The sequence below is a fragment of the Platalea leucorodia genome (genome assembly GCF_965183815.1).
Source record: "Platalea leucorodia genome assembly, chromosome: 4".
NCBI lineage: Eukaryota > Metazoa > Chordata > Aves > Pelecaniformes > Threskiornithidae > Platalea > Platalea leucorodia.
In genome coordinates, this window is record NC_138826.1 from 98,863,155 (window position 1) to 98,889,314 (window position 26,160).

At 36.9% G+C, this 26,160-nt stretch overlaps 1 protein-coding gene across 8 annotated transcripts in view; it reads left to right on the forward strand.

Annotated features, from left to right (window-relative positions):
* The window catches only part of FOXP2 (forkhead box P2), a gene marked incomplete at both ends in the record, with an annotated part of 196,228 nt that overhangs the window by 44,954 nt on the left and 125,114 nt on the right, over positions 1-26,160 (forward strand). For 6 of the 8 annotated variants that reach the window (XM_082311270.1, XM_082311271.1, XM_082311272.1 and 3 more), the window contains one exon: positions 24,321-24,410. The exons of the other annotated variants lie outside the window; for them this stretch is intronic. In XM_082311270.1, coding sequence (XP_082167396.1) covers positions 24,321-24,410 — 90 coding nt within the window. The remainder of the gene's footprint in view (positions 1-24,320; positions 24,411-26,160) is intronic. 8 annotated transcript variants of the gene reach the window in all.

Consider the following 26,160-nt stretch of genomic DNA (forward strand, 5'->3'; position numbering starts at 1 on the left):
GAGGGATATGAAGCTGCAGGTTTCCACATGTACATGGGCAAATACAGAGTTAAAGGAGAGAGGAGGAACTGTGATAGGAGGGTTGAGGAGGAAGCCATGGAGCTTCAAGGATGCACAGTTGGGAGCAGAAAGAGGTGCCATAGTCAAGAAGAAAACATCAGCAAAAAATCATCTCGTGTTCCAAAAAGACCTGAGTGACCAATATGCTTTTTTGCTGCTTCAGAGCGATTCTAATTAGGTGACTGTTGTTTGATGCCATGGCCGCTGGATGACTACAGATAATTTAAAGATGTTTGGCTATTCTCTCTCCTTCCATTCATTACCACATTTAGAATCCTGCTTAAATAAAACTGTAACTTCATTTGCTTATATTGACAACTCTTATTTATGGATCATTTAAAAAAAACGCCGCAACTTACATTATCCTCGGTTACAACTTCACATGCTTAAGTTAACTTCATGTAATTTTTGTTTGGGTATACGCATGGAACAGTTTATAAACTGGTGGGTCACAAGTCAGTCCGCATGTGCTGCTTGGGAAAAAATGGAAAGAGAAGGAAAAAAGATGCTGTATATATTAGTAATAACATTCAGAAGTATTTATCTGGGGGGAAAAAATGCAGTCTACTGAAATCCTATACCAGAACTTGCCAATATGCATCTTTGAAGTGCCAGTATGGTATATCAGCCTGCACTAACCCCATTTTGGTAGCTGACTGTGATGCACAGACACATTTACATATCCTGATATTAATACTCTCAGGTGCTAAAATATCTCAGAATGTAAATCAGGGCATATTTGCATACACCAAAGTTGCTTGCACAGTCCAGCTTTGCTACTGTGTGGAATTTTGCTACTAAAACCTTCTTTTAACACCTTATCCTGTTATTTTTGGGTTGGTTTCCTTGCTTTTAAAGAGAGGCCAAAAATCTGTCTTCATACCATTTATGTGACTAGATACATAAAATATTCTTTAACATTTTGTTTTTGTATTGTTGAGTCACAATAGATGCATGAGAAACTTTATGCTGCAAAACTTAATTAGACTTTCATTCAGTGGCCCCTTAACCTTCTTGAACATGTTTTCCAAACTATTGCAAAGTCTGTCTGGCACTGTATTTATCCAACGTCTGGCACTATGTTCTGTAATTTCTGATTGGAGTTTTTCCTCTTCTTTAATGATTTCCCTAATAATAAAAACGTATTAGTAAGGCCTGATATCCCCTAATTATTTCTGTATAATGTGATGAGCAAATACCTTTTTTGTTTCTTCCTTTTTATGATTATTAACTGCAGTAAGTGTCCTAAGGGCTTTTCCCATCCTTCCCGTCCTTACAGGCCCTTTTATATCCACCTGAGGCTTAATAGAGAAACTTAAGTTTGAAGAAGAGCTTTCTCTGGCAATATAAGAGAAGAATGGCACAAAATATCAAACATTTTCTACACATAGGCCAATGATCAGACGAGTGCTGTAAGCGCTCACTGTAACTTCCAACAGTCCCTATGATGTGAATGAGATGTGAAAGATTCCTCAAGGCAGAAACTGCTTTTTTTATTTGGTTGTCTTACCTTGCCTTTTCCAAGGATGACCATTAATTGCTGCATCTCCTGCTACCACAGGTTGGAAATACTTGAATGATGATAATAAAATCCACTTTGCTCATAGTTTTGTTGTTTTTCTCAGTCCCTCTCCTGCTTCCTAAGCTGGCAGCCAACATTTCCTTAGATCCTCAGACAGTACCTTATTTCTCCACGTTTGTTCAAAATGTATAGGGTGCATCAAGGACACAGTTTCAGGCTGGGACTCACCGTGCTCTGGCAGGCTATCGTGTCTCTTCGTCAGCACTCTCGGTGACTTCCTAGCTGGCAGCCACAGCCTTTGGTGCACTGCAAGTGCACAACCAGGGTTAAGTGCCTGGAGGTAGCCAAGCCCTTCAGAAATGTTCCTTAAAGCCAAAAACCAGTTTTAAAAGATGAAAATTGCTCTGAGAGGCCAAGTGTTAAATCTAAGATGCCCAGCGAGTTCAGAAATATCTTCAGTTCCTCCTCAGAGAATGGTGACCTGACTTACTGAAGATACAGGCAGTCCTTCTAGCAGGTCTGAATTATTATAATTTATCAATGCTGTTATCCAGTATTGGTACATTCAAAAAGAGTATGAAGGAACAACTTTTAATTCTGTATTTAAAATTCATTTACAGATTTTGGTTCTCAAAATCCCATGAGAAAATTGTGGATGCCAAATGGCTCTACTTTGAAAGAACAAAAAAACAACAAAAAAACATTGGTAGGACCTGATACAGAAAAGTCTACAGAAAATGTAGAAAATCAAAGTAGAAAACTTTCTTTAGTTTTAAAGTTAAGTTTTCTTTCTTAAAAGGTGTGGAAAGCAAAGCTATCCACTTGCATGCATTGTTTCCTCAATAGTAAGGAAAAAATGACAGAACTTGGCTAAATTTGTGGGAATTACGGTTTATATTATTTCAATTTTACTACTTTATAGTTATGAATTTAGCTTATTGTTCTAGCAGTTTGGACACCAAAGGTAAATTGTTAGGAATTTTAAACATTTTATGCATACTAGGCACTCTCCTTAAAATTGGGAGTACTATTCTGAACCAAAACTCTGCAGATAACATTATTTTCAAGACTCAGATAACATACCTGTGAGCTAACTGGCAGAATTGGGCATAGCCTTGTTCAAGGCTATTAATACTTATCATTAATCTGATAGTGGGTTATTAAAAAGCTAACCTTCCTATCACTCTGTAATTTTTCCTTCTTGGCTTTTGCTTCAGCTGTGACAACTTTTAGGAGAGTAAAAATACTTTAGAAAGACAACGAGAGCAGAAAGAGTGTTCTGTGTCTTTCTGTTCATTGCAGTTTGGACAGAGGCAGCCGTGGTGGTTGTCTTGAAATCTGACCAACATGTTTATTTTTCCCTTTTCCACAAAATGTCTCTTGATATCTTTGATGAGGCCTTAAATAATTGGGTATGCTTTAGCTTTTTCAGTTCCCTTGGGGGAAAAAAAAAAAAAAAACAACAGAGGAAAGAAAAGATCTACCAGAAAACAAAAGAATTCAGGAAGATTGTTTTTCAGAATTTTCTGAATGCAGAATAATCTTTTCTTCATTTTCACTCTGCTTTCTTCTGACAGTTACTTAACTTCTGTATAGGGCAAGCCAAACTCAAATCATTTTGCAAACTGACTGTTTTCTGAACAAATCTATGATCCCAACTCCCTGTCTCTATTCAATTTGATCATGTCTTCATCTGCCATAACCGTAAGACCTATATTATGATATTCCAGTTAATATTTATTTTTCACAGTGAATTCTTTTTTTTTTTTTTTCTCCTTTTACTGTATGATGGGGTAAGAGTTCTTATGTGGAAATGAAGCCCTGACTTAATCCACAAACTTTTATGTTTGGCATATTCTTTGGAAAACTGCTTTAGCTATGATTTTTTCTCCAAGACAATGTAAGTTCAAGCTCAGTCTCTTCAGCTGCTTTCTTTCAGATACCTACTTTAATATGGAGATCTTGCCTCTTGCCATTGAAGCTGTTCTGTTGGCACTTTTGTAGCATTTCTATACATAGGTTTGATGGAGCAATACAGTTCATATTAATCTTCATTTTTTCTTACATGACCCAGTACCCACAAATAGGAAGTTTTCTGTATTCCTTTCTTCCCCGTTTCTCGCCTCTTTTCTGAACTGAATGGAAGTTAAAGGTCTTCCTGTCTGTCCTGCATATTTAATCCAGGTGTGACTGCAGGTTTGTCTCTTCACTTTCTTTTTTTTCCACATTGCTAAAGATCTGTAGTATGTGTTAGAGCACCCCATGCCTACTGATACTTCTCTGACCACCGTGTGTTTCAAGATCTTATGGCAGAATAAACTGAAATGTGAGTTCTTGTGTTGAGTGAGCAGATTACAAGAGCTGGTGCCATCTGAGACAAATTCCAGCTCTGTGAGTACTTCTCCTTTCCTGTATTAAGAGGTAAAGTAAAAACTGAGCACTGTGATCACTGTTTTGAATTTGAGCTGAACAGAATAAGGAAAAGGTCCTTGCAGCAGTCTTGGCTAGAAAGTGGTAGCTAAGCACCCCAGCTCTGAGCAGAAATGGGGCATGCCGAGACCCACGTCTACCTTTCAGATTACTGCTCTGGTCTGCATCTACATGCTGCTAATTTCATAATACACCAGGCAAAATATGGTTGCAGGCAGAAGTTTGCAGAGCACTAGAGATTTTCCAAGTGCATTGGGTTGCCACTAGTCTCTAGTTGAATTCTCTTGTATTTTTCCACAGACCCTTCTTCATTCATTAGTTCAATTTCTCACTCATTTTCAAAAATGAACATGTAGGACTAAGTCACACATTACTTCTCTACTAAGTTTTCCTCGTAGCCAATCTGTGGGGTATAGATGAACTTCTGTTGAAAGATAAGGTTATTAAAAATTTGTGTTTTCTTTGTTTCCTGTGGGCAAAACATTTTTTGCCTGGTAAGTATCATAGATTTCCCAATAAAATTTCTACTTAGAAGCTACTTGGCTTGATGCAGGAAATATCAAGAGACATGAGTCTCTCTATTATTGGGACTTCAGATTAAGTTATCATAATCTAATTTTTTTTCTCTTCTGATCAGTCATTGTAAACTTAACTTGAACCATTTCAGAACAGTGGGCAGTACTTAGCGATCAATAACAGTGAATTGAGAGTGCAATCCTTGCAGCATAAACTAAGCAGTCAGACATAACAGGGAATGTGATTTTCATAAATAAAAAGATGTGTTCTGACTATAAAACTGGAAGCCAGAAACTTCTAGCTGTTACATTACCTTGCTGAGCAGCTAGAAAGTTTAACGTGTAATAATGTAAATAAGTAAACTTTAATTTAGGATGCAGTTAAGAGGTTGAAGAGATTTGTAGGTCATCCCTTATTCGAATTGTCCCACATAGCTTTTTTAATAGCAAAAGCACTAGCTACTAAGCAGGGTTCTCGCATAGGTTCGTATTTATACAGCATTTTGAAGCTGGAAATATTACACTACAGCTTTGTTTATTATTCCACCTACTGTCTCAGAGCACTGAGTTGTGCATTATGCGTCAAAACATGTTCTGTTCTTTTGGAGTTCTTAGGGAGGCAATACGATGTAATTCATTATGCCCCAAAGATAAACAGTACCTCTTGACCTTTTCAAGAAAAGTTGCAATATTTTCTTATTCCAGAATGTAATATTGTACTGAGCCGATATCAATGTGATAAGATAAATGTTTCCTTTTCTAATGTAAACCAGAGTGCACTACATTTATATAACAGTCTTGGGGGATACCCAAAGCCTCCAGATAAAAAGGGGCAGCTTGGCTATTGTAGGTCTGCATTTTTGAATTCTTAGTCTCAAAGCACAGAGAGGGCAGACTGCATCCAGTCTTGAAGACGATGGCCAGGATTTCCAGAAGTGAACAGATTTTTGTGATGCCCAATTTAGGATTTTCCTAAAGAATTTTCAAGCAAATTAAAAAGTATAGGATTTGTTACCATTAAAAAAAAAAAAAAACAAAACCAAACTAAGACTGTAAACACCTTTCCTCTCAGTACCGGGATCTTTTGAGATGTCCTGGCTAAAGCACATCAGTCAGGGCTACACTGTGTGTAGCTAACTTGGTTTTTACTATACTAAGAAGTATTTCAGGAAATGAAAGACTAATGAGGAGTATTTTTTAATCTCATTTCTTTTTCTGCATTCTCTGCTGTTGTTCAGAGCACAGTTTCATTTTAGTCTCTCAGCTATTCTTTTTTTATCCATTACATTTCACTTGGCATGTTTCTGATTGATGAAGTCGGTTGCGTGCAAATGTGGTTGCCACCGTGGAGTGGGGCTCTGAACATGGCCCTGCCACCCGCTTCCCGTTTCCCTTCTGCCTGCAAGGCAATGCCCGGCTCCAAAGGAAAAAGTGCATTTTGATTGATAGACTTTGCCCAAGTGTTAATGCAGAGTCCTAGTCTTTTCTTTCCTGGCAAATCTCCCCTCCCCGCCCCGCAAAGGCCTCATTTACCTTAATATGTTAAATGTTTTCGTATGCAGGTCAGTACTCTGCTTTATATGTGGCATGTAAAAAACCTCTGTTATTCACATATATTCTATTCACAGGAAAGAGTGGCTTTAACTGCAGCTACTATTACATGTAAAATAACATGGTATATTTTAAAATCAGTTCATTATTAAAAAGGATTTACTTCTGCTCTTACTGCATTTGGAACTTCATAGATATTCTGAACAGTTACTACTGTAAGCAAAATAATACTGTTACACTATAAAGCAGTAACATCTTTCAGCCCCTTCAGGTTGAAAGTAGGACTATTTTAAACATACCAATTGCAGCATATAAATTAGATTCAACAGGGATTAAAATACAGGAGAAAAGAACAGTAAGGAACAGGAGTAAGAAGTGAAGTATCATTAAATGAGTCTATTTTACATATCTTGTTAATGCCATTTAGTTCTGGACTTTTTTCTTTGTTAATTTTTTAATTTATTTAAGCTTAAGTAAGAGTCTTAAAATCTAGGGACAACACTTAGCAAGAGGAAAGACTAAAGTCTGTATTAGGAAGCTAGCTGAAGAGAACAAGTTTTGAGGGAAGATTTTAAGTTCTTGAGTGAAGCAGAAACATGAGGGAAGATGAGCCTGCCATGCAGGTCACCATAAGGAAAACCTTGGAGTCACCCAGGGAAGAAGACGACCATAAGCAGAAAAGGAAAGCTGACACATTAGAAGAAAAAAATGAAGATGAGGTTCTTTAGGGGTCAAGTTGACTAGGACTTTGAGAATAAAGAATTCGAATTTCATTTGAAAACAAATCATGTGTTCACCAGGGAACGAAGCAGAATGTATAAATTAGACATTCTTTATACTGGAAAAGAAATAATTGTAAGTGAATGAGTTTTAGAGGCAAAGCACTTAGGTTTTGTGTTTGCAGATGTGCAATCGTGCGTCTTATTTAGATATAGTTCTCTTTCCAGTCCCAACATTTGTGACAGCTGTATGTATCTGAAGTAAAGACAGTCCAAAAATTTCTTCCAGTTGAAAGGAAATTTCTAGAATATATATTTTATGTGTGTGTGTATACATATATATTTAAGTTTATGCAGTCTGTATCCCATAGTAAAAGAAAGGAGCACACTAAAGCAGAAATGGTATAAATGACTCGGCAGAGTGTTTACCACTCAGTCTGTAGCTTATCTCCTCGTTCATCGTTGGAGATGGTTAAATGATCTATATCAAAATCGTTCTACAGCTGTCAGTACCTGCAAGCATATAAAAAGACGGGTAAGACTTCTGGGAGGCAGATGCCCGCATCGCTAAAAGGACTGCTCTAGTTGGCATAATCAGTACAAGAAATGAAGAGTGAACAAGCATAGAAATAGAATTACTTTTCTACCCCTTGAAAGGAGGCAGTAACGGGCTACATTCATTTAGTTGCTCCTGCAGCTGACTATGCTGAACTTCCCCTGAATATAGAAAAAGGGCATTTTAATCTCCAAAACCATCCATCTAGCATCTTCCATTAACATTAAACACACAAAAAACAAAGCAAAAAAAAAAAAAAAAAAAAAAAAAGAAGAGGGGGAGGGTAGTTTTTGTCCAGAAACATTTATGTCTGACTTGAGGATCCTACAAAAATTTTAACCACTGGTGGAAGGTGCCCCATTCAGGGTAACCGTCTCTGCACGCCCTGTTCCTGCAACTCATGGCAGAACAGAGTTTGTCTGTGCCTTGAATTTCACTGTCACCTCTTATTTCTTCCTTACTGGACTGAAGTGATTTAAATCTGTTTGAGATCTGTATACGGTTGGGTATTGCTTGAAATGAGCTACAGCGTGAGTAGACATGAGAGACTGACAGTCGAACACATATAAGTAATCAGCAAGGGCAGGATTTAATTGCAGCTAATTTGTACTGGTTGAACACCTCTCCGTATAAAACATATTTTATACTCAATTATATTTATAATGTTTTGGACAATCAACATATGGTAAAACTTAGCAGTATAACCATTTAATCTAACACAGATTTGACCTGTCCCTTCTTTCTTTGCTTGTCAGAAGCTTTTATTCCTTTCTATGTGGAAAACAGTTTAAGAAATGCAAGCCTGGATACAGGATCAGATCTCTTCCTATCTTTGGTCCTACTAATTATTTGATTTTGAGGATGCATTAAAGGCCACCACATGAAATGTTGAATTCTCTCTGTTCCCAAAACCTTGTTTTTAGCTGAGAAATTCAGGAAACTTGCTGAAGTTGTATTACAGTGTGGGTGAATACATATGGCTTGTGACAGGTGAGATACAACACAATAATTTATGACTGTGTGAATGTACATTGCTGAATCCCTTTCTTTGTTCTGAAGTATAAATGCCCTTCTCCTTATCATTCATTTTCAATTTTTATAAAACCATGTTGTTGAAGCTTTAGCTGTAATTATTTTGCCTTCTTGTAACACCTAGGAAAAAAAGCAAACCAAACCAAACCCAGAATTCTGCTATGCCAGAAATAATATGGGGTAATATATTTGCAAAACTTAAAAAATATGTTCTAGAACAGAGATTACTTCTCAATAAAGAGTTGCAACAGAGGCTTTTGATGCTCAAAATGCAGAAATATTAAGAAAACTTTGGCTGAAGAAACTTACATTCTGGAAAGCAAAAGCTTGGGTTGGTACTGCTTGCACTTGGCAAAATTTCAGAAATTGCTTCTTCCTGCAATTATATTGACTGGTCAAGGTGAAAATTCCTGCAGCCATTGCTTGTACCTTTTTTTTTTAACTTTAGCTTTGTTGCAAACTACCTACTTTGGAATGCTATTAATTCTCAATGTAGATAAATTTAAATGGTGCTAATGATATACCTTGTCTTGCAAGATGATATAAAAGCTAGAGCACATTCCATGTGTCCAAATTTCAAGGAACAGTGCCTATTAGGTCAGCAGAAGTGCTCACTTTGTAGTTACAGAGTTTGCCGATGCTTGTTATAATACAGGGAGTATCTATACTACTTTAACTGTGTCAGACTAGTCAAAGAAACACTTGCCTTGAAGATTAAGGAAGTCAGCTTAAGTAAAATTAATTTATTTTCCTGGGTGGCGTAATCATCTCTAGTCACTAGAAAATGTTGTCTCAATGATACTGTGCTGGCCTGATTGTTATACTCTGATGACTATACGAGTCTCTTTTAATGCCTTCTAGTCAGAAAGAAATGTAATCTCTCTTCAACATTACTTCCCTTGTTTTTATTTTGGTGCTATTCAAGTGTGATTCTCTTTGCACCTGTAATTTTTTTTTAAAAAATTGTCTTTAATTTACAGTGTTAGGCCAGATAGTCTTTCTGTGATTCACCTTTTCTCTGTGTCTTTTTAGCAATGAAGACATAATTCAGCTATTCTTTGTAAAGGCACAAAGCCTCTAGCCAGAATCTTCCCAAATTTTGATGGAGAAAAATATAAAGAAAAATATCAGGGATTGTTAAATTATTTTTAAAGAAGTTCCTAGGCCTTTTCATTTTCACAGTATCCTTAAAATAAAAAAGTATAAATAATACTAATTAAAAAAAATCCTTAGGGCTTGAAGTTGAGCCATTTTACTCTGTTCACTTGTCTCTGTGCAAATCACAGAGATTTGCCGTAGCCAAAGCCTTTGCAATGTTCTCTAACATCTGGTTGCCAGAGTCCAAGCCAACTTTGCTGAATAGCCTGCTTGCTCCTTTACCCGTAGCAGAGAGAGTTCGGTGCCTGCATTGAGAGCTGGAGCACTCGTGGAGCTGGTGACTAACCTGAGCTCTGAAAATTGCTCTCTCTGCAGACTTTGTCAAATTACGTAACTCTCAATTCTCAGTCTTAAGTGCCTAAACATGAAGATGAAAAATACCATCAACCTTATTAGAATTTACAGAAACGATAATATGGTACTATTTTTGTGGATTTGATTGACGGGAACTCTGGAAACAGATGCTTTGCAGTCAAATCTGTTTTTTTTCCCCTGCTTCTTTGTTTAAAAAAAAAAAGGCTTTTCATAAAACAGTGGCTGTGTCAGAATTTTTACTTCAGAAATAAAACTTATCCCAGATGCATAAGATGTCCATATAAAACTGGTACTTAAAACTCATCAGCAGACACACCATGGGATGTTGTTGGAGGTTCCTACTGCAACAGTTCAGAATGAAAGGAATCTTCTCCCTCCCCCTGCCCCGAAGGAGTGTTTATTGCTGTTGTTTCGGACAATGATTTGTTTTTCCAACCTGTTCAGCTATGAAATCAAGGTCTTTGAAACTCTCCCAAGCCATCCCAAGATCACATCCTGGCTACTTTGGCTGAGAGAGGCTCTAAAACATCATATGGCTCAACTGTTCTGAGCACATAGGCATGATCTGCACTAGTAAATGGAACATACAGTTCCTGGATCCTGAACTGGGCAGCTGACATGGGGTGAGACACACCTGAGCTAATAGGCATTTTAGCCCCCAGAATCGGTATGATTGCACCCAGTTCCCTTGTCAGACTGGTCCTCCGAAAAGTCTGACTGCAGAACTGCGCTTGGGTGTTGCTTGGGAGAGTACGGGTCAGCACAGGTCAAAAAGCATGCCAAGAGCTGTGCTCACAGCTTGCCAGCATGGAAAATCACATTCTTCTCAGGCACTCTCCAGTTTATTAGCATAGGTGAAGCCTGAGAGAATCAGTAGAAGTGATATTGTCGTGGTACCCTTTTCAGTAATTCACTCCCTATTATTTTTTGTAACTATGAACATTAAAGTGCTTGTAGCATTCATGTCTTAGTGATATTAATGAACCTGGGGATTGCTGGAGAAGAGGGTGAGAACCTTTGACATTCATCTAAAATCAAAGATTGCCTTGCCTGCTGGCCACAGCTCTGCCTTCGGGTAGCTACGTAAGCCTTATGCCATAAACTGTGCTCCAGAAAGTATTTCAAAGCAATCCCAAAGTCCTGACATAAAATGGTTTCTCTCCCATTTTTCTTTTTTTTCAGTCCACTGTCCTATGGCACAAGAGCCCTGGGAATTGCAGTAGACTAATAGATACAATCCAGAAGGCTTTCTCATAAAAGGCAAGGCCTTTTGACTAAAAATGCTGTAATACTATGATGTCTGTCATATTTTTTTTCCAAAATCTCAGAGCTGGAATTATCTACATTTTGTCCTACAAAATAAAAAATCGATCTCTAATAGGTGGAATTAAATTTTTAAAATAATAGCTAAAGTAAAATTTACTATACATTGTAACAGTATGGTAGTATCAAAATATCTGGTCAGGAATAGATCAATGTTTTGTGTGACACTTGCAGGACATTGTATGAAAAAGTGATGATCTAGGAAGAAAACATAGATGAGTGTTCACAGATAAGATGCACTGCCTCCTGCCTAGTCAATTAAAACAAAAGGCAATATTAGAAGCAATAAAGTAGTATCAGATCATCACACCTAAGGTTAAAAAAAAAAAAAGCTTTATATCTGTTTACTGTTTTTTTGTAGTCCCATGTCTATCTACTGATGTCTGTAAAATCGGTACTATGTGTTGAAAGCAGCACGTAAAATGATTATGAACTTAGAACTAGAACTTAGTTTACTATTCTTGTATTATGTGGCACTGTGAATAGTTTGGTATACTAAAAATATTGCCAGTATCATACCTAGATGAAGTACACTTGTAAGACATAAAAGGTTCTACTCTATAGCATATACAGTTATTAAATTTTGAAAGCCCTTTATCTACCCTTGAAAAGCCTTGCTTCCCTTTTCAATCTCTGAACGTACGGTTACATGGGAGTGACCGAGGACTAGACATAAGGAACCGTTGTTAACAAAATATTTCATGAAATAATGAAATGAAACGGGAGGATAAAATGGAGTATTTATTGAAAAAGTTGGCAATCCATATGCAAGTTTAATTATCAGTAAATTGTCAAAGGTGGAAGATTGCATCAAGTTTGAAAATTCTGCTGGTCATTGGTCAGTGAAAAGGCTGTCACGTTGTACCACTAGCTAGGAGTGATATGGAAAGAAAGTCTTGATTGAGAAAGAGGTTAAGGTTTGGGAGGATGCGTGTAACTACCCAGGTTATTTAGCTAATTTTTGTTCTGTATTTTTCAGGAAAGAAAATGTAGCATTTCTAATGTGAAAAGGCTGTGGAAGCGTAGTGTTTCTTTAATCCATACAATGCTGTCTCGCACCTTGATGGTACCTCTGGTTTTCTTTAAACAATTCAAAATGTCAATTTGATTATCAGCCTGCCATTTTCAAAATTACTGTAAAAACAGTGCAAAAGAACTGCATGAGAAATTTACTGCGTGGGTAGATACTGGTTTTGATTTAAGAATGATTTTTAGATTAAGTGGGAGATTAGGCTCTTTTATTACTTTTTTCCCGCCATGTCCAGTGCAATGCTGTGAGGGCTGGTGGAGAGCTGGCCCTTCCTGTGCTGGGCTCTGCTCTCCTGTGCGGGTGCAGGTTGCACAGGCAGAGCAGGGGAGAAGGAAGCAGCTAAATAATATGTTCTTACATATGCCTTATGTAAGCGTGCAAGTGTGGACATACATATTTTTGTTTTTAATGAATAAGTACAAAGTGTGCTATGAGGGAAATAAACCCCTCATCTGCTCTTTTTTCATAGACACCTTGGAGACAATGAGGGTGAAGGTATTTGAAGAAGGAAAGGGCAATGGTGATGACTTGATGGCTCACATAAAGGAATCTCTGAAAGAAATCCAGAGTTTTTGAGAGAAGTCACAAAGAGGAATTGTTACAGATTGATGAGGTTTAAAATGTTACAAGAAGAAAAAAGGATGTATTATAGAAAGGAAAATCTGGAAAATACTTCAAGGACGTGAAATCTGAACTATGTGTGATATGTAGAGGAGTGTCTTAAGAAGACTAGTAACAGAGTTTTGACCATGTTACGTTGATGGCAAGACATGATAGAAGACTGATAAAACAAAAGCTAAAATTCAGGTTTTGATTTGTGTAAAGTAAGAGTAGTTAAAAGGAGTAAAATTGATATCTAAACTTCATTTCCAGTGTATTTTGATCATGTGCCTAGGTTGCTAGTACTTTTTCTTTTTTACGTGCATGCTAGTGATAGGGGTTATGCAATATATGATACATGGTTCAGAGGAAATTTTTACAGTCTGATGCCAGAAGAGACTTTAACTGATGTGAAGTATTACATATGTTTGGCACCAACATAACTGGGTGTGTCTACTTTTACAAATGCATCTAAAGATGATAATGCCCCTGAGCATATTTATTATTATAATTCCTTGATTAGGTTGCTGTTTAAGAAGATTACTGTAGATGCCAAGGCAATATAATAAGTTTCATTTTTCCCTGGGTGAGCTTGATGAAGTGTGATTGGAACATCTACCTTTTAATTTGAATGCCTAACCTGCTGTGTTGCTCATGTATACTACTTGGGAATTCCTTGTACAGTTGCTATAATTTCTCCAGCACCTAAACACCCTGGGAATTGCAAAACGTCTTTCTATTCCTCTTCTGCAAAACATTTTTACTAGCTTCAGGTCTTTTCTTTTTCATCCCTGCAAGTTTCTAATCATAAAGAATATACTCCCTACCAGATCTCCTCACAAGGGCTGAAACTAGGATGAGGAGCCTGAGGACATTTGCCTGTCTGTCTTCACTTGTATTTTAGCTTAAAATTAAAGCTCTTTGTCATTTCACTCTGTTATAATCTTCACTCTTAAAAGTCCCCAAAGTGGAGAATTCTTTCTCAGCAGCTCTGTCTACACAGCCTGTTAAGGCTACCCTTCAAAACATACAACTCATTTGCCAGCTGCAGCAAGAACTTGAAGACTGGGATTCTTCAGAGACAGAGGTCTGCGTGTTGGATCATGCCTGCTAGATCATCAAAAAATGCACCAAAAAAATTAAAAGGTAGATAAGCAGCCCGAAAGGAAAGCTGCAATGGTAGTAATTCAGGCAGGCCAGAGTAGACCGCAAGTGCAAATAGCCTTTTCAGAGAGATGCAGAGCTAACCAGTGCTACTTTTGTTGGGTTTTCCACAGAATATAAGCATTTCCTTCAAGAAAAAAGGTATTTAGTTTTATGTGTGTGGATGCATGTGTTACTTTGCACATACATACATATAAATTAATTTGTGATCATGGTACAGAGGTTCCTCAGGAGCCTCACAGTCCACACTTAGTAGCAGATTTTAATGCTTCAGAATTATTCCATGGAGTTTAGATCAGACCTTGTGTTATCAGCACACTCATAGCTATTGCCGAATGCCACCGTTAATAAGTCTAGTGTCTAGAAAATGGGCTGTTTATTTGCATAATTTACTTCTTGATCTCATATCAGTATTTTTACTGTTTGGTTTTTTTTTTTTTAAACTCCAGACAGGACTGCATTTCTCTCTCCAAAAGGAGGTTTATCAAAAACATTGAAAAAATACAAATAAAATGACTATTATTGTATCACCTATTTACATTCACGTTTATTGTTTCTTCCCCTAATTATTCTTGTATTGACTATGTACCTGGAGCTCTTTATGCTGACTAAAGTTTTAAAAAGCATTACAAAAATATCCATTAAAAAAATGGACTCAGGATTTCGGTTGAGCTGATTTAGCTTTAGCAATAAAGACTGATTTTTTTAAGTGGTGTAGACTATGTAGTGACTTTTGATTAAATTATTTCATTAAAAACATGATCGAAATCAGGTTATCAAAGATACTTTGTAAGTTTTGTTCGTGTAGCTTTATATTTAAACTCACAATAAATTATAATAATGAGTCAATTTGCTTTTGCTTTTTTTTGTTTTTGTGGAGATGTGTGACTTAAGTTGATGAAGCTCTGCTTCAGACCCTCGTTCTTGCCTTGTTTTTCTCTCCTCTTCCTAGCTCTCCATTTCAGCCAGGCATCTGTTTTTCATAATAAGAATTGTAGTATTAAGAAAATCTTGTTTTCTGCTACTGTTGTGCCCATACTTGGAGGTGAGGACACAAGAATCCTGCGCAGATGGCTCTGACTGCAATTAGGGCACAGAACGCTTAATTATAAGCCATCTCCTGTTCTGTATAAACTATTTCTCTGTTCAGTCCAAAATTTCAAGGATAGTTTCATAAACACAAATGTGGTCATGTAAGGTCAGAAAATTCCAAAGAGCGAGTCTGTATGCGCAGCTCTTACTGATCCTCTGCTGTTAACTCACCATAGAAACAAACCATGCTGAAGTTTCACGATACTCAGTTTATGAGAACATGGTGTTATTTGAAATGTAGCAAGGTGTTAGGCATCACAGTAATCCGAACTTGGCATGCTTTCACAGGAACCACACGGTCAAATAAAATAGGGCTGGAAGATGCTTGTAAAGATCTTCTGTGTCCCAGAGCACAACCACTGCTTTTAACTGTTCCTGAAGATGCTTCTTAAACAGGTCCATTGACAAGGATTTTACAGTCTCTACACAATTTATTGTACTCCTCCACTATCCCTACCATTGGAAAGTTTCTTCTTAAATTTAATTACATCTCCCTGGATTCAGTTTAAGGCCATTCTTGCTTGTCCTGCCCATGGAATAGAATTAATTCTTTCTGTGCAGAAACTTGCTGAAGACTGCTATTGCTTTAGGTTTTGTTTTTTTCTTTTTTTATGATCAGACCTCTGCTATCCCATAGTTGGATTTTCTCATCGTGATCATTCTTAGTGCTCTTCTCTGGTCACTGGTAAGATGGTCCACCTCTCTGAAACATTGTGCCCCAAGCTGGGTACAGTTCTCTAGCTGTTTCTTTAGAAAGTTGAATAAAGTGGAAAAAATACCAGTTTTGTATATGACACTTCTATTTATATGTCCCAGTTTGCTTGTATCATACTAACATGACAGTATTGACTTACGTCTTTAATATATGTTTTTTGTCATAGATGTGTATTTTAAACTTGAGATTTCTTTAAATTATGTCCTTGTAAAAACAGAACTTCAATAATTAGATCTATTAAAAATATTTTAAAATAAACTTTAAATTTATAATATCTAATGTGAAATGCAGACATTAACTTTGTTCTTCTCCACTGATTATCAGTTGGATATTTCAGTAATGGCTAATATGTGCCGCCTTCTCATACAGCAAAAGCCTGATATGGCCATCTTGATAATATTTCCTTTTGTAGTTGCAATCTCACTCATGTCTCTGGGTATGGATTTGTAAGGGCAGTGGTAAATCAAATCAGTTAGTGTTCAAATAATTGGAGCCCTTTCAATCAGTAACTCTTCAATAAATATGTAATTCCTCACATTTTGATTGGCTGAGAGAGTTTGATTTGTATAATTACTGTAACTTTATTTCTAATTACTTTGGTACCATGTAGATCCATACACTTTGACGGATGGCTTTGGCTTCTAGCATGCAGGGTATCGGAATGAGGAATCTGTGCTTATGATGCTTTGTGTCAGCACTCCTTTTCCAGTCACAGAGCAGAATGTTATTTAATTGAAAATAAGTTGTAAAGATAGAGCTATTTATTTCTGCTTTCTAAATGGCTAAGGCTATTCTAGGGTAAATATTCTTTTGGTGTTTGTTCTTCGTATGTTATTTTACCTCTCTGTATTACTTAAGAAAACTAATCAGTCCTTGCATCTGTCCTCTCAAATTTTAGGTTCTGTTCTAAGAATCTTGCTGCTGGCCAGAACAAAACGTTTCAGTATGTGCTTCCTTTTGTTTTATATCTGCCTCGCCTTTGTTTTAGCTTTTATCTTGATTATGATTTCTGTTAATCATTTGCTTAATAATCTCCATGCTGATTTCATTGTCTTTAATTTCTAAATTTCCATTTCAGATTTCTATCAATTAAAACCGCTGCCTTCTAACAGCCTAACGTTATAATGCTTCCCTTGATATTATGTTTCTTTCTCCTCCCACATTTGCTCTGCATTTTGATTTTAGTACAAATGGGACCACTCTTGCTTTCATTTGCATCAGTTCCTTTCCTATTTATAAATTATCAAACCATCTATTATTCCACCTAAGCCAACACTACTTTGTTTCAGACTGCTTTAATTGAAAGTAGGCTTCACAGCCAATAAGTGAATGTCTACAATGGACAGACTTGAAAGAAGGTCTTTTTTTAACCAACTCCTTTCAAAGCAAGGATACATACACATTTGTACCATATATACATACTATTATATAAACGTATAATAATTTTAAGGATTTTTTTTTTATTTCTGGATGCACACATGGGATAGCTGTATTGATTGTTCTTCTTTCCCTGCACACTTAAATAGCTTTTATGTATCTGCTAGCTGATTTTCATGTGAAATAGTTCATACCAGTTTTCATGTGGAAAACTGGTACATGCCGCCATTGCGTCATTCTGTTCATGTAAAACTAAGAGATCAGCTTTTCCGTTTAGCCATTACGTGTCCCAGTTTTCTGAAAATAATGCCACATGGAAGAAAATAGCAGTGGCAGGACATTTGTGAGCTTGTGGTGCTGGTATTTGATGTGTGCACTGTTTTTGTTTTCGTTTCATTAGTTTCATTTCATTAGTTCAGTCACTGCGTAATGTAAGTAGTAGGAATGAAGTAGGGTAGATTGCCTGCTCCTGTGTTTACCAAAGGAAAGTTAAGTTCAGGCATGTGGAATGAAAGAAAGGAGAGAGTCAGGTTGGAGCACAGCTTTGGTGCTGTGGGCCCCCATCTCTCCTAACCCTTGACATTTGCATACTTCGGGTGGTCCAAGCCTTGGAGATGGCATTTGGGGTTGCTGTCATGGACCGTGTTATGTGTGGTCGGACATGTAGCCCGAATGACCAATGCAGACTGATGTCTACAGGGAAGAGCCCTGCTAATGCCACGAGGAATTGAAGCAAGCTGGTGTTTTGTTTCTAGTTCTTGGTCAACCAAATAATGGACAGGAAAAATGAAAGAGTTGTTTTTGAAACAGTGTTTAGTATCCATTAAATTGGGTTATAGAGAAAGAAGCTAAATTTGCTTTATAAAATGAAATATGTTAGCTGCTAAGTTATCAGTGCCCTGTATTTATTTAGCATCTTTCACATGGGGAAAAAGTAAGACACTAAACAAAAAAAAATTGCCAAAACAATTAGAGTGAAAAAAATCTGGTAATTAACTATTATTTTTCACAAAACTAGTCTAATTACGAATCAGTCATGGTAAAATGAAAGGTCAATAACTACAGATGCATAATTTCTCTCTGATAGATTGCTGTTTGAAAATAGGTTTATGACAATTATGTGATTAATTTCCTTTTATTAAACAGCATTATGAGACTTCATGTTGCATTCATCAGTTTATTACTGTTACTTTTTCTCTTCAGTTGCAAATTAATCCTGGATAACATCAGGGCAGAACAGAAGCTCAGGTAGATTGAGGATCTCTTCTTCTAGTGTTGTTTGTGTTGCAGGGAAGACCACAGATCTGAATCAAAATCAGAGCCTCAGTGTGCTGAAACCGGCAGTATCATCCTAAGAAAACAAAACAAAACAAAACCACAACCAAACAAAAAAATACCCTAACAAAGTGCTTTTAGTCCAAAAAAATGAGGGCCAGATCCAGTGAAATTCTTACGTTTCTAAGATGAGGCGCATGTACACAAGTTAAACTGTGATCCAGAACAGCTTTCCCCATTTGCCACCTAACCCTCAAAGTGCCCTGCCTTTTGAATCTTGAAATTCCTCAGGCATGAAGAGTTACTGTCCTGGGCAAACGTGGAATTTTCCCAGCCTTGGAAAAGCTGAGCAGCCCGGGGATCAAGGAACCAGGCATTCATTTGCACAAATTCCTATAGCGTCAATACAGTAAATGTTTTCCAGGTATTCAGGGTTCACTTAATCACACCCCGTAGGCTTAGGCTCAGTACAGTGTTCAGTGACCGCCACCACTTTTTGGGGACATAGTTGCAGAAGGTCAGTTGTTGTATTCTGTCCTATCAAGCAGCATGGTGGTGGGAATACTTGGGATGGTAATGCAATGTCCAAGGCTGTTACCTCTTGAGCGTAATTTAGTTTCAAATATTTTGGTCTCTTGGAGGTTTGTGTTCTACTTCTAGGGAAGGCTGCAGGGCACCCCGGAGTTTAGCTGCTGAAATTGTGTACTTTGCACACTGGGGCTGTCTGCAGCAGCTAATCCAGATGCAGAAGACAGACAAATCTTTTTTGTTTGAGTATTTGCATACTTTGATGTTGGGTTAATTGAGTGAAATCCTTCTTAGTGACCATCTAGATTTCTTAGATAGTATATTTCTTGAGGTGGGTTCCAACAGCCTTGGCTGTCTGGTGCTTTGTTTCTACTTCTGTAGGAAAACACTGTAATTGTTCAGCTTACCCCTCCTAGGTGAAATCAGGCTGGTTATGTGGCTTGGATTTTAGTTACACACAGGATTTCCTTGACTTCATGGGCTCTGTAGTGTGGCATATTTGTCCTCAGCTGGCAGGCCGACAGGTTTTATCTTCTTCGTGTAGCTTAGAGAAAAAGAGTGCGGTTCACTAAGTAAAATTAGGATGTCTTGGGGTGCATGGGAGTTTGCTTTTCCTGTCAAGTCTTCTGCAGAGACTGCTGTTGGAAAGGAGTTGGATCATCTTAAATTCAAGATTCTTTGAATAGTGCTAAATGCTTTGCTACTCCATTTGGAAAGATTATAAGCTGCCATGCTGACTGGCTGTGATATTCATTAGAGAACTTTCTGGGAAAATATAGTCAGCGAGAGACAACAGTTTAGCAGTATCATTTGAGTGCTGTTAAGTTATTGTCTGTCACCATCTTTGGAGGATCTCATACAACTATGGGTAATTCTAGGCATCTCATTCAGAGCCAGCCGAAGAACGGTCCTGCAGCAGGGTGTAAAGGGGCAGAGGTTCTCCTGAAGTGATTTTTCTAATAAATGTATCTATGGAATCATTTGGTTAACTTGTTATTCAACCAGTGCAGAGGAGTCTTTGGCCTTAAATCCAGCTTAGCATGTTGATACGTTTCGGTTGCATAGTGCTACCAGCGAGATGACTCTCGTTTGACATATTCAACCATTTGGAAACTTGTTTTATGTTAAGAAACTTATTTTATGTTCAACAGGAATGTTAGAGTATGCAGTTATTTGAAAAAATAAAATAGGGATTTGGACTTAGAGAAAGGAAAGAATCTGGTTGTCTTCTGGCAAGTTTTTTTGGTTCTGGTTATCTGCAAAGTATACACCTCTTGTCAGTATAAATAGGGAGTGCCTGTATAAACATTCGTGTTTTGCCTGTTCCACATAATAGTTTCTTGTATCATATTTCTTTTGACCTCGCTATCTGAAACCAATTACAGAAGATCCATTTGGGCTGCATCTATTTTCATAAGAAGCCCAGGCAGCAGTGTTTTTCTCAGAGATTAATATCAACATCAAATATGCTTCTGAGTGCTTTGTTATTTATGTTTCAGAGAGATTTTGTAGCCTTCAGCTCTCAAGAATGTGTCACGCTGTGCTGTTTATACATTGACGATATTAATGGGCGTAGATGTCATTTTTCATTTTAACGTCTCAAATGCAACAGGCTGATAGGTTAAACATTCCTGTTTTTAAAGGAAAGATATGAGTGACATCTGTTTCCTAAAAATATACATATATTTACTTTTTAAAAAACAAAGTAATGTTTACCATCTTTTAGTGGCAGCTTTCGCTTTATTAAAATGATAAAACTTTAAAAATTATTTTAAGGCAGGCTTAAATTAAATACAAGGGTTTGGAATACAAAGTAAAAGCAAGTTGTATCTCATAGTATTATCACCAAGAAATTGCAAAATCTGCAGCAATTTATCAACTTTAATAGGGTGAGTTATATGCAATTAATTTCATTTTTGTTCTGCTTATGTTTTAGCTATGCCAAAGCTGCACAGTAAATATTAAGAAGTAGTGTTCCCAATAAATATTTTACTAGAAGACACAGTGAGTTCTGGAAACCATATGCCCAAATTTCCTGCTTGTACAGCCATTACTTAAAGCATTATAATGATTTTCATTTGCATTATTAAAATAATTTCTAATCCTCAGTTCTTTTTATTGCTTTTGTCTGCATTGACTTTTTTGTGTAGTTTTACTAATTTAGATAACTTAATTAAGGAAAAGTGCCTCCTAAATTTGAAACAAATGTTATTGGAAACTGGATACGATTTTGACTGCCTTAGAATCCATACTTGCTGCTGTTAACTTGAGGTGGGACTCAACATAATTTTGATCTGCCAGGTTTATAAATGTCTGTTAGTTTGTCTTCATCGAGCTGTTGTTAGACCACAAGTTATTATCAAATTAATTCACAGAAATTTATAAATGATATGTGGGATGGGTGTTTACGTGAAGTGTACATGTTAAACTATGAATTTTGAAAGACACTTTCAAGCTATCAATTTGTTTTGCAAAGATTTAGTAGCAGCAAATGAATTGGTAGAGCTGAATGTTTTACAGTCTCATAATCTTCACGTATGAATTATGTCAGTAATAATCCTTTGAAATTAACAGTGTGTTTCTGGGAGGTTGTTTACTGAGTAGCAAAATCTAAAGTTAAGCAGCACACTGGGAGGAAAAAGTACCATATGACAACTGCTATAAGAACAAAGGCTGACAGTGATTTCTCCTTATGAGTTTTAAATCATCTCTGATCTTTTGAAATTGTTTTCTGTTCTTCTTCTGTCTCCTGTGTTTACAATAATCTAAACTGCCACAATAAGATCACTGAAGTATTCAGGTAGTCATCATTTATAAGACATTCTGTATTAAAAGATGAGCCTTTACTCCTTTAAAGATATCCCAACCAGCACATATGAATCAAAATAGTTTAAGTAGCAGAGCCTTTTATGCAAACATATCCTGTTGTGCTGCCTTGCTTTTTCATAAAGTGTGACTCTTTTTGTAGTTAGCGGTAGGAAGTCATGCTTTCTTAGGCTGATTCCACGGGAGTATGCTAGCCACAATTTGAAATTATACTGTCTAGCTTGCATCTAAGCTGCAGCATACTATAATTCTCTAATTTTCAAGTACTGTAAATGTACAGCTTTACCAGATCCTTGCTTGCTTGTTTTATTGTATTGACATGAGATGACTTTGCTGCTAAGGAAGATTAGGACACTGAAACGACTTGCCAAGTGTTCCAGTTATTTGCAAGTATACCTCAGCATTATATCAATACGATTTCTTTTCCAGATAAAGGCCATGTAATGAATTTTCTGCGACCCCGACAAAAAAAAGTAATTATCTTTCTGGTTTTTCCCGTTTTCTCTAACTCCAGATCTCTTCTCTGGTTCTTGTAGCAATATCACCCCGAGCGGTGAGGTTGGTTTTCCTGTACAGTCTCCCAGGAATTCAGGAGTGCAATAGTTCTCTCGCTTCCATTCAAGTTTCCCTTTTGGAGAGCTCTAACGATTGGGAAGGATTATAAATTCACCGTAGATCTTCCATTCGTGCATTTAATCCATGTTTTGTGCTTAAACCACTGCAAGATGTTGGGACCAAATCCTGGTGCCCCTGATTTCAACAAATATATTTATCTGTGATCTCAGACAGAGCAGGATTGTCCTTTAAGATCTGCTGAAGAACTGTGAGTGCAGAAGAGATTATGCTATTCACATAGGAAACAGGGCATCCAGTGGTTCCTTGGTAACAAAATATTTCAAGTGCACTTTGAAATATGTTAACTTTTATTTATTTTTGGCGGAGAGAAGCTAGTTCTGTGTGTCTCGTTGCTTAGGTTCAGAGGAATGTATAGTCTTTGTAAAGCTGACCTGTAATTACTTGAGAATTTGATGAAACAATACGGGGATTGTTGTAGGAATGTCTCCAAATGTTAAAAGTCTGCTCTGCAAACTTTGTACCAGAGCTTTCTATGGGGAGATGAATCAATGTTGTTAGGAGATGGTGCTAGTGCATTCAGTTTGTTTACTTTGGTTTTCTATGTCTGCCTGCCTTCTCAGAAAACTTGCTTGGAGCCAGACTGTAGCAGCCCTCTCTCTGTCTTTTCATAATTGATCAGGGGATGACTGCCTTCCCTGAGGGTTAAGACGTGGCAACTTTTTCTGTTTGCTCAGCATCTCAATGCAGTAGTTCAAACATTGTTCACACCAGCTGGCAGTGTAATGCCATATGCACATCTTGTCAAAGCAACTGTTGTCATGGATACTAGAAACTATCTTAAAAACCAGCTCATTTGAGTCTAATCAGAATTGTACCTTTCTTTATCAGTTGAGAATCTTTATTATTTTAGGGAACATTGATCAAATGGCATTTATTGCAGGATATTCCATCTACAGTATGTTTTAATAACATAGATAATAGTGATAAGATATTTTAAAGCTGTAACTGCTATTTACTGAACTGATTTTTTTAAGGGGGGGGGGGGGGGTAGAGTTCTCCAGGTAGTTTCAGTGGATATCTTTTGCATCAGGGTTTGTTTAATTTCTTAAAAAATACCACTTTATAACACTTGGCATTTTAAAACTAATTTTATAGGGAAAAATAATTTAGATTAGCCTCTTTGGGTAAGTGGAATGTTTGTTTACATTTCATATGTTTAACTGTGTTTTGCTGAGTTGGATTGAAAACATAGAATAAATGAAAACATTTTCTATTTTGATTGGGATTCTGTCATCCCAGAGCCTGATCTGGTTGGTTGAGTAGTAATTTCTTTGTTCTCTGATTTTCCTACGAATGCAAATGAAAACCACTCATTTTTATTTGGCATTAAAACTGCACTTTATTTTGTCAAAGGAGAGGTTTCTCCTTGAATTGTAAGTACAAAAAGTGTTTTTAATCTTCAATGAATATCCTTATTAATTCACTTTCAAGATAATCTGATGTTGATTTGTCAAATTTAATTACAGCTTCCGGTAACACTTGAAGTCTACTTGCTTTTGCTTCAAAATTCTAATATGAAAATGCAAATTGAATGATAATTTGCAAGGGAGTGGGCATTTTACTTGAACACTCAAAGACAAGTTCCTTGTGGAAATGAGGCTATTGATGCAGTTTATGATTTTTCCTCTTCAAGCACTTTAAACAAATTAACTTTATTTCCTGCAGGATTTCATGTACATCCATAAATTCTAGTGAAGTCCTATATATGTACTTTCAGATTTTTTTTTTTAATGTTTTAAGTAGAAAACAAACTGAAGTCTGAAATCTGGCAAATAAAAATCAAATAGGTGGAGATTGCATTTGTTCGATTGGACTTTTACCTAACATTAGCAATGAGTAACTCATCTCTTTCTAGGAACTGGTGGAAATTATTTACTTTTTTTTTTTTACTTTTAGGCACTCCAGGCAGCAAGGCAGCTGCTTTTACAGCAACAGACAAGTGCACTGAAATCTCCTAAGGGCAGTGACAAACAGAGACCACTGCAGGTTAGTAAAGTATCATTGCTTTTGGGGCCTTACTCTCAGGGAAGAGTGCTGTGCTTGCTCACACGTGAGGTGTGTGTGGGGATGCCTGTGCTCTAATGCTCTGTATGTGCATATTCACATACCAGAGGTTACAGGCTTGCGTGCTGGTGACTTCTCATTCACAGAGAAAATTCACTATAAGTTACAAAAGCCCTTTGTGGCTATAGATGCTTAAAGGGTCTAAGACTAAAACTGAGTTCAGTAGCTATGGTATAAATTAATTCTTTTTAGACATGTTGCAAAATTGGTATGTGATTTTTATACATACATGGAATAAATTGTAAAAATGGCTGTGTTAAGACTAAAACAGTCTCCAAAAAAAATCAGCTAAATAGCTCATCAGTACGATATCTAAGTGACAAACAGAGAAGTGTTCAGAAACTACAAACACAACTGCATGAAATTATGAAAGAGCTGCTTCTGCCATTTTAGAAAAACATGTCATAGAGTTTCACACTGGGATGCTGTTGGGCTTCAGATTGTGTTTGGGTGAATAGGAGTTCTGTCAGTGAATAATTATTTTAAATGCATTATTAGTAAAAATATATGTAGTATTTTATTCTTGAAAAATTTTATCTGGGTTTTTTTTGAGGTTTTAGTTCATTTATTGCTAATTCAGACTTCTATATGAAATTGCATTCTGGTGACAAAACTGGTTCTTTCATTGTGTATAGACCAAATACAAGTGTTTGATGAATTACAGTCTGTTGCAGGCAAAAGATGTACATGAGAGACGGTTTTATTTTGTTCAGGAAATAAAAAAGTATAACTCCTACCATTCTATTCCTCATACCTATTTTTCTGGGTAAGCCTTTATACTCTTGGGACTTCCCCTGTTTTCTAATGGAATAGGGTGGTTTTATCTCATTTTTAGTTTTTGTCATGCATAATGGAGGACCCCAGGCACCAGAATTTATCTTTTTCTCCACCAGTCAAATGTTGTGAAATTTGATCACTTGTGCAATTTTTTTTATGTAATTCACATTGTCTCCTTTTCTTTGTGAAACTTCGTGGAGCAATGTTGGACACAGCAAACAGTTCCACATTCCACATCAGCTCTCTTCAAATATACTTCTAAAGTTGTATTTATTTGCTCAGAACCAAACAAGAACTTAGGGAAATGACTAAAGAAAATGGAAAAACAGAAAAACAAGTCAAGTTGGCATCCTGCCATGCTGTGGTTGTAGTCCAGTCCAGAGGCATAGGAGTCCTGGGGCCATCTTAACTTTCCACTCTTCGCCCTTGACTTTTTGCTTTGTATTAAATATCTTCTAGGCTGAAGGCACACAAGAAGAGTAGTCATTAAGGTAGCAGTTTATGAACTACATAGATTTCTAAAGTTTTTAGAAGTGGAATTGGTGATCTCGAAGGGTTGAATCATGGAGATGATTGATTTAATGAATACCGTGAAAGTAATTTATTCTGCCAGCTCCTCATTCTGAAAGATAACATGGGCTGTACTAGGAGTGTACAAGGTCCAGACACTAAGGGAATTACATGAAACAGGCAAAAACAGTCGTGGTTTTCCAGTGAAGTCAGCTTACTTTAATCCTCCAACTTGTAAGCTGGAGCAGTTCAGGAGCTACTGATTTCTCTGTTCACATTCTCCACCCATTTGTAAACCACCTTTTCACGGCTGAAGAGAGGTGGGGGTGCACTATTTGTGGTAGGCATTGATGAAAGGAGAGAAAACCATGTTTAGAGACAAAGA